The sequence below is a fragment of the Bos taurus genome, chromosome 14 (assembly GCF_002263795.3).
Source record: "Bos taurus isolate L1 Dominette 01449 registration number 42190680 breed Hereford chromosome 14, ARS-UCD2.0, whole genome shotgun sequence".
NCBI classification, from domain to species: domain Eukaryota; kingdom Metazoa; phylum Chordata; class Mammalia; order Artiodactyla; family Bovidae; genus Bos; species Bos taurus.
In genome coordinates this window covers 60,142,600-60,156,987 of record NC_037341.1, presented here as the reverse complement: position 1 = coordinate 60,156,987, position 14,388 = coordinate 60,142,600, and the positions used below count along the sequence as shown (strand labels likewise).

At 44.7% G+C, this 14,388-nt stretch overlaps 1 protein-coding gene across 1 annotated transcript in view; it reads right to left on the bottom strand.

Annotated features, from left to right (window-relative positions):
• The window catches only part of DPYS (dihydropyrimidinase), a 90,535-nt gene extending 82,268 nt beyond the window's left edge, over positions 1-8,267 (bottom strand). The window contains exon 1 of the mRNA NM_001192214.3: positions 7,995-8,267. Within this exon, the coding sequence (NP_001179143.3) occupies positions 7,995-8,258 (264 nt within the window). The 5' untranslated portion in view covers positions 8,259-8,267. The remainder of the gene's footprint in view (positions 1-7,994) is intronic.
• Between the last annotated feature and the right edge of the window lie 6,121 nt (positions 8,268-14,388).

The window sequence follows — 14,388 nt, the reverse complement described above, 5'->3', positions numbered from 1 at the left end:
TGTCATCTTCATATCTGAGGTGATTGATATTTCTCCTGGCAATCTTGATTCCAGCTTGTGTTTCTTCCAGTCCAGCATTTCTCATGATGTACTCTGCATATAAGTTAAATAAACAGGGTGACAATATACAGCCTTAACAAACTCCTTTTCCTATTTGGAACCAGTCTGTTGTTCCATGTCCAGTTCTAACTGTTGCTTCCTGACCTGCATACAAATTTCTCAAGAGGCAGATCAGGTGGTCTAGTATTCCCATCTCTTTCAGAATTTTCCACAGTTTATTGTGATCCACACAGTCAAAGGCTTTGGCATAGTCAATAAAGCAGAAATAGATGTTTTTCTGGAACTCTCTTGCTTTTTCCATGATGCAGCAGATGTTGGCAATTTGATCTCTGGTTCCTCTGCCTTTTCTAAATCCAGCTTGAACATCAGGAAGTTCATGGTTCACATATTGCTGAAGCCTGGCTCGGAGAATTTTGAGCATTACTTTACTAGCGTGTGAGATGAGTGGTAGTTTGAGCATTCTTTGGCATTGCCTTTCTTTGGGATTGGAATGAAAACTGACCTTTTCCAGTCCTGTGGCCATTGCTGAGTTACTTAATCAGTGTTAAATAGGACTTTTAATGAAACAGAATTACAGTCTATTTTTATATCTATGCCTCCAATAATTTCCTGTTTGTTTTTTTTTTTAAGATTATGATTTGCTTCATTTTATTTTAAGCATTTATGGGTAAACAGATCCTCAGGACTCAGAACTCATGACTACTATCACTGTAACACAATTTCTCTATTGGAGGCAATGAAATGTAACAGAAAAAGTTAGGTGTCCTTCCTCGATTGCTACTTGACAACTGAAAAGAAGAGGACAAAGCAGTGTTGAGGGGAAGGCTCTGGGCAGGTGCTGAAGCTCACTTATCAGAAATGTAGCCCAGTGATGTCAGCAATTATGACTGGTTTACTAAGCACAAGGGAAAATGCCAGATTGCAAGTGTTCACTCAAAAACAGTCACACAAAATTCAAGTTAAGCCTACACATCCAAAAGTTCACTGCATATAATTTATTACCAAAGCCAGGAAAAATTAGAGCTCCATATACCTCCAGTCTGTCTGCCATTGAGAACAAAGATCACGGTTTCATCTCTATAACCCCAACCATAATGCCTGGCACTTAGGGGGTTTCCAAGAACTATTTGTTGCCTGAATTCATGGAACCTAATTATGAACTTTAAAAATCCATCACTTAAGGTTATTCCATATTAAATGGCAGTGATGAGGTCCAGAATATGCCATTGTGGCATAAAAATCATTTTGAGCTGAAGGCATCTGAGAATAGATGCCTTTTTTTTTCTCCCTGAACTCCTTTATCTGCCTGAAAGCAGAGCCTTTCAAAAAAGAATTGAATTGTCATAAATCCCCTTCCAGGAAGATGACTCTTACTACTTGAGACTAGAAGCTTGCACCACACTAAATAGATCTTGTCATGAAATATCGTATCTCCATCTATTCTCCTAAGAGCCTGTCGGTCTCTCCTAAAAGCCATTTGTTTTCTCATAGGTGCCCTTCCCATGTTAAGGTGATAGGCATGCCTGTGCTCAGTCATTTCTGACTCTTTGTGACCTTTTGGACTCTAGCGGGCCATGCTCCTCTGTCCATGGAGGTTTTCAGGCTGGAATACGAGTGGGTTGCCACTTCCTCCTCCCGGTGGTCTTTCCGACCCAGGGATCGAAACTGCATCTCCTGTGTCTCCTGCACTGGCAGATGGATTCTTTACCACTAAGCCATGGGGAAGCCCCAAAGTGATATGGAAGCCCCTAATTCTAACTTGCCTTCTTGAATCACATTTTTCTGTGAACTTGGCCTGAATGTACATGAATTTTAAAAATCTATCTTTTCTCTTTCAAATCTATCTTTTGTCAGTTTATTTTGAGAGGGTGGTTTTAGTCACTAAGTCATGTCTGACTCTTGCGATTCCATGGACTGCAGCCCACCAGGCTCCACTGTCCGTGGGATTTTCCAGGCAGGAATACTGGAGTGGTTTGCCTTGGTTTCCTTCTCCAGGGGATCGTTCCAACCCAGGGATCAAACTTGGGTCTCCTGTACTGCTGGCAGATTCTTTACTGACTGAGCTACCCACCAAACTAAACATAAGTGGTTAGAGGAAAACTTTTCCTTCCTGATAGCAGTATCAAGGAAACCATGATTCCTGACTACCTCTGTCAGAGCCTGAAGACATGAGGTCCAGATAAATGAAGGAGAAAACAAGTGGAAGTGAAAAGCATGCAAAACACAAATATGAAAACTGAAAGAAGGCAAGTCCCAGAGTCTATAAAATTCAGTGAAAGGCTTCCTAACACACAACACCCTCAATAGAGCCAAAGCCCTACTTCATACTGAGTGGCTTCAAATTAATCTTTGAGATGGTTTTATTTTTGTTTTCTGATTAGTACAAAGATTAAATGTGTAACCAGTAAATAGCCACTGATGGAAATCATAGAATTACACACTTTTACAGCTGGAACATGGAAGCTATTAACACAAGAATGTTCAAAGCTCATCCTTGCTGCTGCTGCTGCTAAGTCGCTTCAGTCATGTCCGACTCTGTGCGACCCCAGAGACGGCAGCCCACCAGGCTTCGCCATCCCTGGGATTCTCCAGGCAAGAACGCTGGAGTGGGTTGCCATTTCCTTCTCCAATGCATGAAAGTGAAAAGTGAAAGTGAAGTCGCTCAGTCGTTCCCAACTCTTAGCAACCCCATGGACTGCAGCCTACCAGGCTCCTCTGTCCATGAATTTTCCAGGCAAGAGTACTGGAGTGGGGTGCCATTGCTACCAGCAATTAAAGAAATGCTTGTTTAAAAACAGTAAGAAATTCTATGCTTTTCCTATTAAATTAGCATCAATTTTTTAAAAGTCAACATCCACAATTAGCTAGGATGCAGTGAAACGGGAATTAGGAGGCTGCTGCAGAGGTGGGTGGGGACTGGGGCATAAACTGAAAGGCAATCTGGATGTCTGTGTTAGACTCTTTTAAGATGGATCCAATGCTGGCCCAGGCATTTCACCCTGTGGGGTGATTTCCACGTCAATCATCAAGCATCTGAGCAATGAATTACGTTATATTGTTATACACAAGCCAAAAAAAGCTGGATACCACCAAAATGTCCAACACGAACAAGGTGAGAGTGGAGTTGTTAACAGTAGGGGAAAGATAGGAAGAAAAATGGGGCAAGCACTAGAAGAGAAGGATAAATTTGAGGACTTGAAGTCTGAGGCGCTTATGGGACATATTCAGACGGGCAGAAATGGAAGCCTGATGCAGAAGAGATATAAGACCAGAGAGAAAGATCTGGGACTCAGTCTTGGACAAGACAACAGGACACAGAAATCATATTCTCTGACAACAGTGAAGATCCTGGGGAAAGGTTTCATGAATAAGGCTGATTTCAAAGGCATAATTTAGTACAAGGCAAAAAGTTCATCTGTCCCTCCCAGAAAAGAAAAATCTGAAAGGAAAATGTTGAAACTGTAGGCGATCTAGCTATATTTTTCTTTATACTCTTTTGTATTTTCCTTTTATTTTTTTTTAAAAGAGCAGTTTCTTCATTCAACTCATATATATTACGCAACTATAATTTCCAGCCTTTTCCTGAATGATGAATATATATTTTTCATTACTTAAAATTTTTTTTAATCAAAGATGTTCTCACTATTATTGCTTTGTTTTACAGATAAGGAAGCATTGACAACACCAAGAGAGGAACTGACTTGCCCGCACAGCTTCTGAAACCCATCCTGGCGCTCCAAAAGAGAGGCAACAGAAAAGAGGTTTGGTTTGCAACCAAACTCTCTGAATCACAGCTGTTCTACAAGGTGAGGAAGCTCTATAAATACAACCATAAATGTGTGCTTAATCATATACCTTCCACTCCCTTATTATAAGTAATCACCATCATGGCATTTTACCAAAAAGTTCCAGAGCAAAGTATAATTTTCTCTCTTGGTCATTTTGAGGACTTTTTGTCCTTCACATAAAAGGTATTCTGCATTCTCTCAATTAAAAAAAAAATGATATTTTTGCCAGCCACTGATGCTGCCAGGTTTTTAATGTGAGTCCACCCACTCCAAGCTGTGTCTATGTCTGAATACAAATATATATATATTTGAAAACTGACTGAGTTCTTTTAATTCACTTTCTTATCACAGGATGTTGTAAAAGCAATCATAATTCCTTCAAGTTTATCTAATTTACAATACCCATTTGAATAAAGAATCCCATTGTCTTTCACAACAAATATTAAATTATTGGAAGACTACTGTATATCTAGTACAGAATAACAAAATGAAATGTGATTTCTTTAAAGCAGAATGCCATTACCATTAGTTATATCAGATGGAAGGCTTTTACCTGTAATTAAGTAAATCAATTATAAGCTTTAAACCTACCTCTGACATGAATTAGATTTCCAACATATGTAACCTTTGGTTGACCTATATTTCAGTTTTTAAATTTGGCTCCATCACAACCTAGTGATCAATACGTAGAACACCACAAACAGTATCCCTTCTGTTTGTCAGATATTATAAATGATCAGCCTGGTGCTTGCAGGAAGCACACTTTGGTCTAACCTTTTGGGGCCCATCTCCTGAAAGCATGATATATCATTCTTACTTTATGGCTTTCTGTACTTAAGGTACCCATTTCTGTACCCTTAGAGATGATGTGGCTATAAATGCAGGTACAAATGTCTCACAAACCCACTCCCTGCAGTGTATATTTATTTTGACAACCTTAACTGCCTGCAGCACTGGGAAGGTGAAAGGCTACTGTATATCTTAAGGTTGACTTTGCTCTGTCTTTGACAAAAGACATCTCACAGTAACATACCCCTTACTTATATAGGTTTTTCATCTACCTACTGCCACTTTGGTGAATCTAAACCTTAGATTTTTTTTTTAAAGTCATCATTTCAGAAAGGATGAGAACCTAGTATTGAAAGCAGGCGGTCCTGAATTTGAAGAACCACTCTGCCACTTACTAGGTGTGCAACCATGGCCACGTGACTTACATTTCAGCTTCGTTAATTGCAAAGGGTAGACAGTGGCACCTGGGATTGTTGGAAGACAAAGCACAGCTTAGCAAGGTGCCTAAAACATAGCACAGATTGATGAAGCAAAGGCTGCTCAACAGTACTCATGTCTTTCAAGTTTAGTATAAAATATGACCAGCATTTACAAAAGACTTCTTTGTCCCTATTTCCCCAAACCCAAAACCACCAACCCTGCGTTGGGAATTATCGTGAAGACTCTAGAAAAGAGGACAAAATAACTTCATAATGGCCTTCTTTCAGAACTCAGGCCAATACTTTAATGCTCATGTTTATCTCTATTTACCTGTCTGGTTCCCTGTTATGAAGTCTCATCTGTTTAGGGAGTGGGGGTAGGAGGGTGAGTATCTCCTGGGATCCAACCAACCGATTTCAAAGTAAACTTTTGCAACTTTGCCCTTTTGTGAGTACTGTTTAATGTTCAACATGCATTTAGTCTTTGCTCAGTCTTTGACCTTATCTCTGACCATATCATTTTCTGCTGCAATTCTAAGCTCATGAAAAACATGTTTTCCTTTAATGTTTTTCCCTGGTGGCTCAGAGGTTAAAGCGTCTGTCTCCGATGTGGGAGACCCGGGTTTGATCCCTGGGTCGGGAAGATCTCCTGGAGAAGGAAATGGTAACCCACTCCAGTATTCTTGCCTGGAGAATCCCATGGACGGAGAAGCCTGGTAGGCCACAGTCCACGGGGTCGCAAAGAGTCAGACATGATTGAGCGACTTCACTATACTCTATAAGTGAGAAACACCTAAAGAATCAACCAGTAAGTTCTTTAAATAGTATGCTACAAAAAGCTGTCTTCTAAGTATGGAAGTGTGAAGTGAAGTGAAAGTGCAAGTCGCTCAGTCATGTCCGACTCTTTGCGACCCCATGGACTATACAGTCCATGGCATTCTCTGGGCCAGAATACTGGAGTGGGTAGCCTTTCCCTTCTTCAAGGGATCTTTCGAACCCAGGTCTCCCACATTGCAGGCGGATTCTTTACCGTAATGGAATCGTAAACCTCTCCAAACTGGAATCCCAGAATGGACAAGAACATGTAGAAAACTGCGAACCACCTCCCTGGATCTTTGGGCATGCACCAATCATCTTGAGAGAGAAGGAACGTCCCTTTCCCACAGCATCCTAACCCTTCTTGGCTGCTTCATCTGGGATGAGAGAAAGGGAAATAACCAAGGGGAATGATGCTAGTGGGCCTAGTGACTGACTGATGATCAGCAACAGCAGCTCCCTAAGGTGTCAATGAAATGCCCTGCCATCAGCAATGCACCGAGTGAATGGTGAGTCTGTGACAACAGAAAGTGCATGTATGATAACTGAATACAACAGGGTGCATGATTTCTATATACAGGTACACGCACTTATACACACATGCACACCACCACCTCAGTTATGTAAAATAAAGCATATGAAAATCATAAAGACATTAAACCAAAACATTGTCACTGAGTGAGAGATTCTGGGTAATACTGTTCCTCTTTCTACTTTCCTATTTTTTTCCCCCAACTTTCTACAATCGTGAATTGCTTGGATATCTGAAAAAAATGTATTTTACATGTCAACATAAAGTTGTTGAAGTTTAGCAAATTTCACATTTTAGCAAAAGAGAAGTGAATACTCTTTAACAGATACTGATCTTTCCTATAAAAGACCTTGACCATTGTCCTGATAATTAGTAACTAGGAGGAAGCTTTGCAAATGTTGGCGTCAGCAGCCTGCCCCAGACCTAGGTCAGATAGTTCTTTTTTTCTTAAACATTTTGGTCAATCATAGAGGATTGGGAACGTGGAGGAAGAGAGGTGTAGAGAGAGTAAAGCTGTTAGAAATCGGTAGGGTAATGGATAAATCCTCATAACTGCTTTGAAACTGCACAGCCTGTATTTGGACTAACGGCCGGATTTGCTTCATACACATCACAGCACGGTCAACGAGAAAGAACCCCTACAGAGAGCTCAGACCTTCAGGATATCGCTACTTGAATTTTCCAAGGCGCCAGCTCTCCCACCACAGCCCCAACGGGAGCCTCGAGAAGGGTGCAGGTCAGGCTCCAGCCAAAGTAGCTGTGTGCAGTTTTAACTTCAGGTTCCTGTAAGCTGCCCTGTTCATCTTCTGATTTTTTTTTTTTTTCTTCGTTTTAGTTATTTTCATAGGCTGAGTCTTTAGGCCTTTTTGTCTAGAGAAACCCAGGCCTCCCTCACCTGGGGAGATCTATAATCTGATCCTTCGACCCTGCTGTGAAAGCCACAGGCGCTCAATCACCAAGAATCAGGGTCTGAATTTGATGTCCCCAGGCAAGCAGGTCGGAGAAGGGATGGGGTCAGGTGGAGAGCTAGCGCTGGGAGACCGTTTCTACAACAGCGTTCTTGGAAACCCTCGTCGGCCTTGCATGAATACTTTTTCTGCTGGCTGGCGGGTGGCAGTAAAAATTGTGAATGTCGTGGGCTCATCACCATCACCTGCCGTGCGCTGCTAACTTTTGAGTCAAGGCGGTAACTACTGGGTGAATGGATTTTTCATTTGGTTTTGGCTGAGAGCGTCGACTACAAAGAGTCTAACATATTAAGGAGGAATTTCGGAGTTTCACAGAACACCCAGAGAAAAGGAGGGGTTCGGGGGAGAGGAGTAGAGAAACAGGGGTGAGGGAATAGGTTGCTTTAAACGAGTCAGATTATCCAAAGAGAGGATCAGACGGGTGTCTGGCTCGGCCGAAGCTGAACTGATGCCCCACCCCCACCCCGCCACCCCGAGGAGGACCACCCAGAAGGGAGCTCAGCTTGGGGGCCGACATCCTGCGGGGTCGCCCCGGCGCGCTCCTCGGGGTCCGGGGACCGCCGGAGAGGCAGCCGAGAGCTGGGCGGACGTCCAGGGTGTAAGGGCGCGCGGGGGCGGGTACCTTGGTGCCCAGATGGAAGTCGTCCACGGAGCGCGAGCCCATGAAGGGGAACTGCATGTGTGTGTGCGTGTCGATGCCGCCGGGCAGGACCAGCTTGCCGGCGGCGTCGAGGACCCGCAGCCCGGCTGGCGCGTCCCCGGGCGGCAGCACGTGGCGCCCCACTGCCTGCACCACGCCGTCCTCCACCAGCACGTCGGCCTCCTGCGAGGAGTCGTCGTTGACGACGCACCCCCCGCGGATCAGGAGGAGCGACCGCGCAGCCATGGCGAGGGGCGCGCTCCTCCTCGGTGACTGGGGACAGCCCCGGGGCCCCGCGTCCAGGTTTATCAACTCGGCCGCGGGGCGGGGTGGGGCGGGGAGAAGGGGCGTATCCATCTCCAACCACAGTCCCGCCAGCCAACCCGGGGCCGGGCCTGCGCCCAAAGGATGGTGTTGCAACCAAAAGTCAGTGCAACTCAGACTCTGGGCTCTGAATCCTGGTGTATGTGTTGGTCTTGGTCATTAGGAGGGAAACACCTTGAAGGTAGTTTTATTAATTTATTTTTAAAAGTTTATTCATATGAACTTTTATTGGGTACTTCTTTTAATATAAAAGTTATTTATATTAACTCATATAAACATTACTTTGCCAACAAAGGTCCGTCTAGTCATAGTCATAGTTCGGCTATGGTTTTTCCTGTGGTCATGCATGGATGTGAGAGTTGGACTGTGAAGAAGGCTGAGCGCCGAAGAATTGATGCTTTTGAACTGTGGTGTTGCAGAAGACTCTTGAGAGTCCCTTGGACTGCAAGGAGATCCAACCAGTCCATTCTGAAGGAGATCAGCCCTGGGATTTCTTTGGAAGGAATAATGCTAAAGCTGAAACTCCAGTACTTTGGCCACCTCATGCAAAGAGTTGACTCATTGGAAAAGACCCTGATGCTGGGAGGGATTGGGGGCAGGAGGAGAAGGGGACAACAGAGGATGAGATGGCTGGATGGCATCACTGACTCGATGGACGTGAGTCTGAGTGAACTCCGGGAGTTGGTGATGGACAAGGAGGCCTGGCGTGCTGCGATTCATGGGGTTGCAAAGAGTCAGACACGACTGAGTGACTGAACTGAACTGAACTGAACTGATATTTATATGAACTTTTATTGGAGTGTAAGATATTTACAATATTGTGTTAGTTTCTGGTCTACATTGAAGTGAGTGTTATACATGTATCCAGGCTTTTAGATTCTGTTCCCATATAGGTTATTACACAGTACTGAGTAGAGTTCCCTGTGCGGTACAATAGGTTCTTCTTGGTTGTCTGTTTTATATATAATAGGTGTATATGTTAATCCCAGTCTCCTGATCCTCCCTCCCCACTTTGGTAACTCTGTTATTTTCTGTGAGTCACTTTCTGTTTTGTTAATAAGTTCATGGCTGCAATCACCATCTGCAGGGATTCTGGAGCCCCCAAAAATAAAGTCTGACACTGTTTCCACTGTTTCCCCATCTATTTCCCATGAAGTGATGGGACCAGATGCCATGATCTTCGTTTTCTGAATGTTGAGCTTTAAGCCAACTTTTTCACTCTCCACTTTCACTTTCATCAAGAGGCTTTTGAGTTCCTCTTCACTTTCTGCCATAAGGGTAGTGTCATCTGCATATCTGAGGTGATTGATATTTCTCCCAGCAATCTTGATTTCAGCCTGTGCTTCTTCCAGCCCAGCATTTCTCATGATGTACTCTGCATATAAGTTAAATAAGCAAGGTGACAATATACAGCCTTGACGAACTCCTTTTCCTATTTGGAACCAGTCTGTTGTTCCATGTCCAGTTTTAACTGTTGCTTCCTGACCTGCATTTAGGTTTCTCAAGAGGCAGGTCAGGTGGTCTAGTATTCCCACCATCACTTCATAGGAAATAGATGGGAAAACAGTGGAAACAGTGTCAGACTTTATTTTTCTGAGCTCCAAAATTACTGCAGATGGTGATTGCAGCCATGAAATTAAAAGACACTTACTTCTTTGAAGGAAAGTTATAACCAACCTAGATGGCATATTAAGAAGCAGAGACATTACTTTGCCAACAAAGGTCTGTCTAGTCAAGGCTATGGTTTTTCCAGTGGTCATATATGGATGTGAGAGTTGGACTGTGAAGAAGGCTGAGCGCCGAAGAATTGATGCTTTTGAACTGTGGTGTTGGAGAAGACTCTTGAGAGTCCCTTGGACTGCAAGGAGATCCAACCAGTCTATTCTGAAGGAGATCAGCCCTGGGATTTCTTTGGAAGGAATGATGCTAAAGCTGAAACTCCAGTACTTTGGCCACCTGATGCGAAGAGTTGACTCATTGGAAAAGACTCTGATGCTGGGAGGAATTGGGGGCAGGAGGAAAAGGGGACGACAGAGGATGAGATGGCTGGATGGCATCACTGACTCGATGGACATGAGTTTGAGTGAACTCCGGGAGTTGGTGATGGACAGGGAGGCCTGGCGTGCTGCAATTCATGGGGTCACAAAGAGTCGGACACAACTGAGCGACTGAACTGAACTGAATGAGTTCATTTGTATCATTTTTTTTAGATTCCACATATTAGTGATACCATATGTTTGTCTTTCTCTGACTTCACTCAGTATGACAATCTCTAGATCTATCCATATTGCTGCATTCTTTTTTATGGCTAATATTCCACTCTATATATGTATATACCACATCTTCTTTATCCATTTTTCTGTGGTGGACGTTTAGGTGGCTTCCATGCCCTGGCTGTTGTAAATAGTGTTGCAATGAATTAGGGTACATCTATCTTTTGAATTATGGTTTTCTCTGGCTGTATGCCCAGGAGTGGGATTGCCGGCTCATATGGTAGCTGTATTTTTAGTTTTTCAAGGAGCCTCCATACTGTTCCCCATAGTGACAGTACCAGTTTCCATTCCTCCCGAGTGTAGGAATGTAAGGAGAGTTTCCTTTTCATGGAGTGTAGGAGGGTTTCCTTTTCATAGAGGTAGTTTTAAAGGTGAGGGATATTTGTTTTCCTTTATAAGAAAAGGCACTCTGGGGAAAGAAATTCACCTCATCTCTTCTCTTTATGAAAAATGTGTCTGTACCAAAACACAGACAGAGGCAGAAGGAGGGAGGAAGGGAAACAGATAGACAGACATCTCTGCAACAGTGAAAATACCCATGCCCGGAAGAGCCACTTGATCTGGATTTCGTTTTAAATATTCTTAATTATGTGAGGAACAACGATAAATGACATCCTCACCCTCAGGGAACTAAGAGACAACAGTAACACACATACATATTTCAATTTATAACTACATAAACCAGAAGTTTCTACTTTTGAGAGAGGGTAAATATATGAGTTTAGAGGAAAGGGAGAGTTTATTTCTGCCTTGAAAATTAGAGATGGAAGATTCACAAAGAGTATTTGACTTCGGGCATGTGTTGTGCTGTGCTTAGTCGCTCAGTCGTGTCTGACTCTTTGTGACCCCATGGGCTGTAGCCCACCAGGTTCCTCTGTTCATGGGGATTCTCCAGTTAAGAATACTAGAGTGGGTTGCCATGCCCTCCTCCAGGGGCTCTTCCCAACCCAGGGATCAAAACCAGGTCTCCCGTGTTGCAGGCGGATTCTTTACCATCTGAGCCACCAGGGAAGCCCAAGAATACTACAGTGGATAGCCTATTCCTTCTCTAGGGGATCTTCCTGACCCAGAAATTGAACTGGGGACCCTACATTGCAAGCAGACTCTTTACCAGCTGAGCTACCAGGGAAGCCTGAACTCTAGCATAGAGGACATGAATGGAGAGAGGAGGAGTGGGGAGAGGGGTGGCTTTCTAGGTGAAGGAACAAGCTAGGTAAAGGCACAGAGGAGATGATGGCAAGCTGAGTCTGACCCCCATGTGGTTAAGCTGAGGGGTTAGGGTTGGACAATCGTGGACCAGCCCTTTCTTCTCAGGGGAGGAGCAGGAAGAGGGGACCAAAGAGGGACAGTCAGAGAGAAGGGAGTCCAAGGAGCCCTGTGTGAGGAAAGACAGCAATGTGGGATTTTTCAAGGGCACCAAGATCAAGTGCCCTCATAAAGGAAGTGGTGGAGAGTGGTGGACGCGCGCTGTTCTGCCGTCTATTCTCATCCTCCTTCTGCCGGTAGTCAGTGGAGTTTCTTTGGCAGGAAATCCTCCACGTGCATTCTCAGAACACTTGTCTTGGTGGAACTGATGGCGCCTCAGGCTCTGGGACTGATCTACTTACCTCAGTGCTCCCGATCACGGCAGGAAGTCATCGCAGCCACAGTGATGTGCTCAGAGATGACGTGGGTCCCAAGAAGACTAACTTAACTAATCTGCTCAGTGAGAGCAGATCCTAACTTGTTTTTGCTGAGCAGAGGGGAAGCTTTTTCTTTCCTGCTGGACTTGAATCCTGGAGGGAGTCAACTACAACAGGGAGTAGTCCCATGAACAAAGCCAGCACAGACAACAGGAAGGAGAGATGGAGAGGGGCCGGTTCTCATGACATGCTGGCACTCCTGAAGCCAACCATGTCTGATGACCCCTCTTTCAGACTCTCCAGTGTTTGCTTCAGCGGGTTTCCTTTGGATCTTTTGTCATTTTCAACCATCAGCTGACAGAGAAAGGGAAGACCCTTCGAGTCTGGGCACTAAGTAGTCACATGTGACCTCGGAGATGGCATTTTTAATAATGGAATGCAAGATTACCTCAAGTCTCAGATTACACACACCTCAAAATGATTAAAAATTAGGAAACATCAATAGAGTGCCATAGATTTTGGCAGTCAAGCCAGGAACAAGAAATCCAAGAAGGTAATGCAATTTTTATCAAAAGGCCATTGTGGAAAGGTGAAAAGAATGATTATAAATATAATGAAACTCCACCAAGCTACCCACATAACAACAATCTAGGAAGATAAGATTGGTTGGTGTCAGGGTGGTTGTGACATCCTTTATGAAACTACTCAGATGAATGACTTCAAAGGTTTCTTTATCTCAGACACTTGATACCACAAAGCGCCCTGTAACACAACCCAACGCAAACTCTCCACATTTAATTAACTCAAACTTGTATCAGAAAAGGGGGTTTGTAGAATGTCACTGAAGCAGGGGAAATAGCTCATAGAGAGCCACTGACTGCACAGAAGGGAGGGTGAGTTTAAGGAGAAAAGCCAGCTTGCAGCCCCCTCCTGCTCACCACTGTCCAGATGCCGGACCGTATCCGCCATCTTGCTTGGTGGAGGCTGAGTCTGAGCCAGTGTTCTCAGAAGGGAAGCTTGTCCAGAGACCCCTTACCTCCCTTTTCTCTGCCCTACTCAGCCACCTCCACACCCAGACTGTGGGCCGCAGTGGACAGGAAACAGCAACCCCAGACTTGATGGCATTGTCACTGGAGGACGGCAGGAAGCAAGATTCCTGCTGTTTTGCCTTCTTCTTGCTAGAGAATCGGTTTTACTGGCTAATATACTAAAGTGTGTTTGAGGAACCATTACTCCTCAGAAGACTCACTTTAAAGGAGGGTTGGTTACAAGGATTGTGGATGCTTAACCCAGAGAAACACGTTCTTATTCAGTCGCTCAGTCATGTCCGACTCTTTGCGACCCCATGGATGGCAGCACGCCAGGCCTCCCTGTCCCTCAGCATCGCCCAGAGTTTGCGCAAGTTCAAGTCCATTGAGTCGGTGATGCCATCTAGCCATCTCATCCTCTGTTCTCTCCTTCTTCTCTTGCCTTCAGTCTTTCCAACATCAGGATCTTCTCCAGTGTGTAGGTGAGAGCAGTCAGAAGGCTTTCCCAGTTCTGACTGATGGTCTCAAGGGATAGAAAGGCCGAGCAGCAAAGAGTGACTTCCTTTTCTGAGCAGCTCAGGTTTTGGGGGAAACAAACCTTCCAGGTTCAGGCATATTTAAGTCCTCCACAACCCTGGAGGACCTGAGTTTGCTTTCCCTGTTCTTCTGAGCCATCTTCACTCCTGCTCCAGGCCCTTGTGGCTATGAGGGGGTTTCAGGGAGTTGTTTCCAGCTCGAGGAAAAGTTGTCCATGGGGCAGAAAGAGGAGATGATGAGGGTGTGTGAGCCAGAGTGAACAAGGAGAGAGTGGGGCAGAGCTGGGCATCTCCAGTATGCCCCTGCTGGGAGCTGTGGGCAGCCCTGGTCGCCTGGCCCTCACTGGTATCAAAGTCCCTGGCAGGGGAATGAGGTTAAACCTGAATCAGTGATAGAAAGGCAGGTAGGTGGCATGGAAGGGAATCAGGAGTCTAGTCCAGCTCTGATGCCAGCTTCTGGTGTGAGTCTGGACAAGTCCCTCTCAGGCTCCTCAAATGAAACATGAGGAGCTAGGTTGACAAGAGCTTGTTAGGCTTCCCTGGTGACTCAGACAGTAAAGAATCTGCCTGCAAAGCAGGAGACCCAGGTTCAA